This window comes from Protopterus annectens, chromosome 1.part2 (genome assembly GCF_019279795.1).
Source record: "Protopterus annectens isolate FY-2018-M chromosome 1.part2, PAN1.0, whole genome shotgun sequence".
NCBI classification, from domain to species: Eukaryota; Metazoa; Chordata; order Ceratodontiformes; family Protopteridae; genus Protopterus; species Protopterus annectens.
This window is the reverse complement of record NC_056727.1, coordinates 915008338-915009201: the sequence shown is the minus strand read 5'-3', so window position 1 is coordinate 915009201 and position 864 is coordinate 915008338. Positions and strand designations below refer to the sequence as shown.

The 864-nt window shown below is 39.4% G+C and overlaps 1 protein-coding gene across 1 annotated transcript in view; it reads right to left on the bottom strand.

Annotated features, from left to right (window-relative positions):
* LIN9 (lin-9 DREAM MuvB core complex component) overlaps positions 1-553 on the bottom strand; it is a 2964607-nt gene extending 2964054 nt beyond the window's left edge. The window contains exon 1 of the mRNA XM_044059638.1: positions 430-553. Coding sequence (XP_043915573.1) covers positions 430-508 — 79 coding nt within the window. The 5' untranslated portion in view covers positions 509-553. The remainder of the gene's footprint in view (positions 1-429) is intronic.
* Positions 554-864: the final 311 nt, after the last annotated feature.

Below are 864 nucleotides of genomic sequence, written 5' to 3'. Positions count from 1 at the left end.
GGAGTTCCAAATTTCAGCGCTATGAAGTATTTGAGCAAACACTGTTTACACTGGCAGTGGAAGACCTGTGACAGGTAAACAAAAAGATCCAAACCAGGGTCAGCTGTTAATCTTCCTCCAAGTAATTAGGTGATAAGAAAAATACGTACATTCACAGGAAAAGTGTATTCAAGAAAAATAACAATACAGACATATGCAAGACTTCTAGTGATTTTCTACGGGTATGACACTCATGTCAAGGTAAACAAACCACAGAAAACAAGAAGATAGTAAAAGCAAAGATATAGATCGTGTCAAAACAAGGAAAACGAATCTTAATGACTAACACCAAAGCAAAATGATACGGATGTTAATAATCCCCTATGAACGTTTTCCAACAGAACCGGCTTTCTAAAAACATTAGGAAAAGGAAAGGCTCAAGTTACTTACTCTCATCAGGCAGCTGATCGAGCTCCGCCATCTTGAATGAGCCGCGCCGCTTTTTCAAAGGCTGCCTGTCGCGATGCATTGTGGGGCGAAGCTCGTCTGCGAGGGTAGTTCGAATAGTTTAGAATTCACTGCGTTTTGGAACGATAGAATTGTTCATTTTTGGTAGTAATTGTAAACGGGCTGAACTCCATTGGTAACAGTGTAAGAACGTTATTTACAGCTGTTCTTGCAAACACAGCCATTAACTTGTTCCTAAGTTTCCCCACTTATTTTTTGCCTAGTCTCAGGTAAACATACATCTCAACTGTCTAGAATTTTGGTGCGTTCTTTATAACATGCTTTTTTCCCCGGAAAATCACTGAGAACTGAAATCACAAATAAAATGATGATAGACATGTGAGTTGTACGCTTCTCATCTTTCAAGACATACGCACC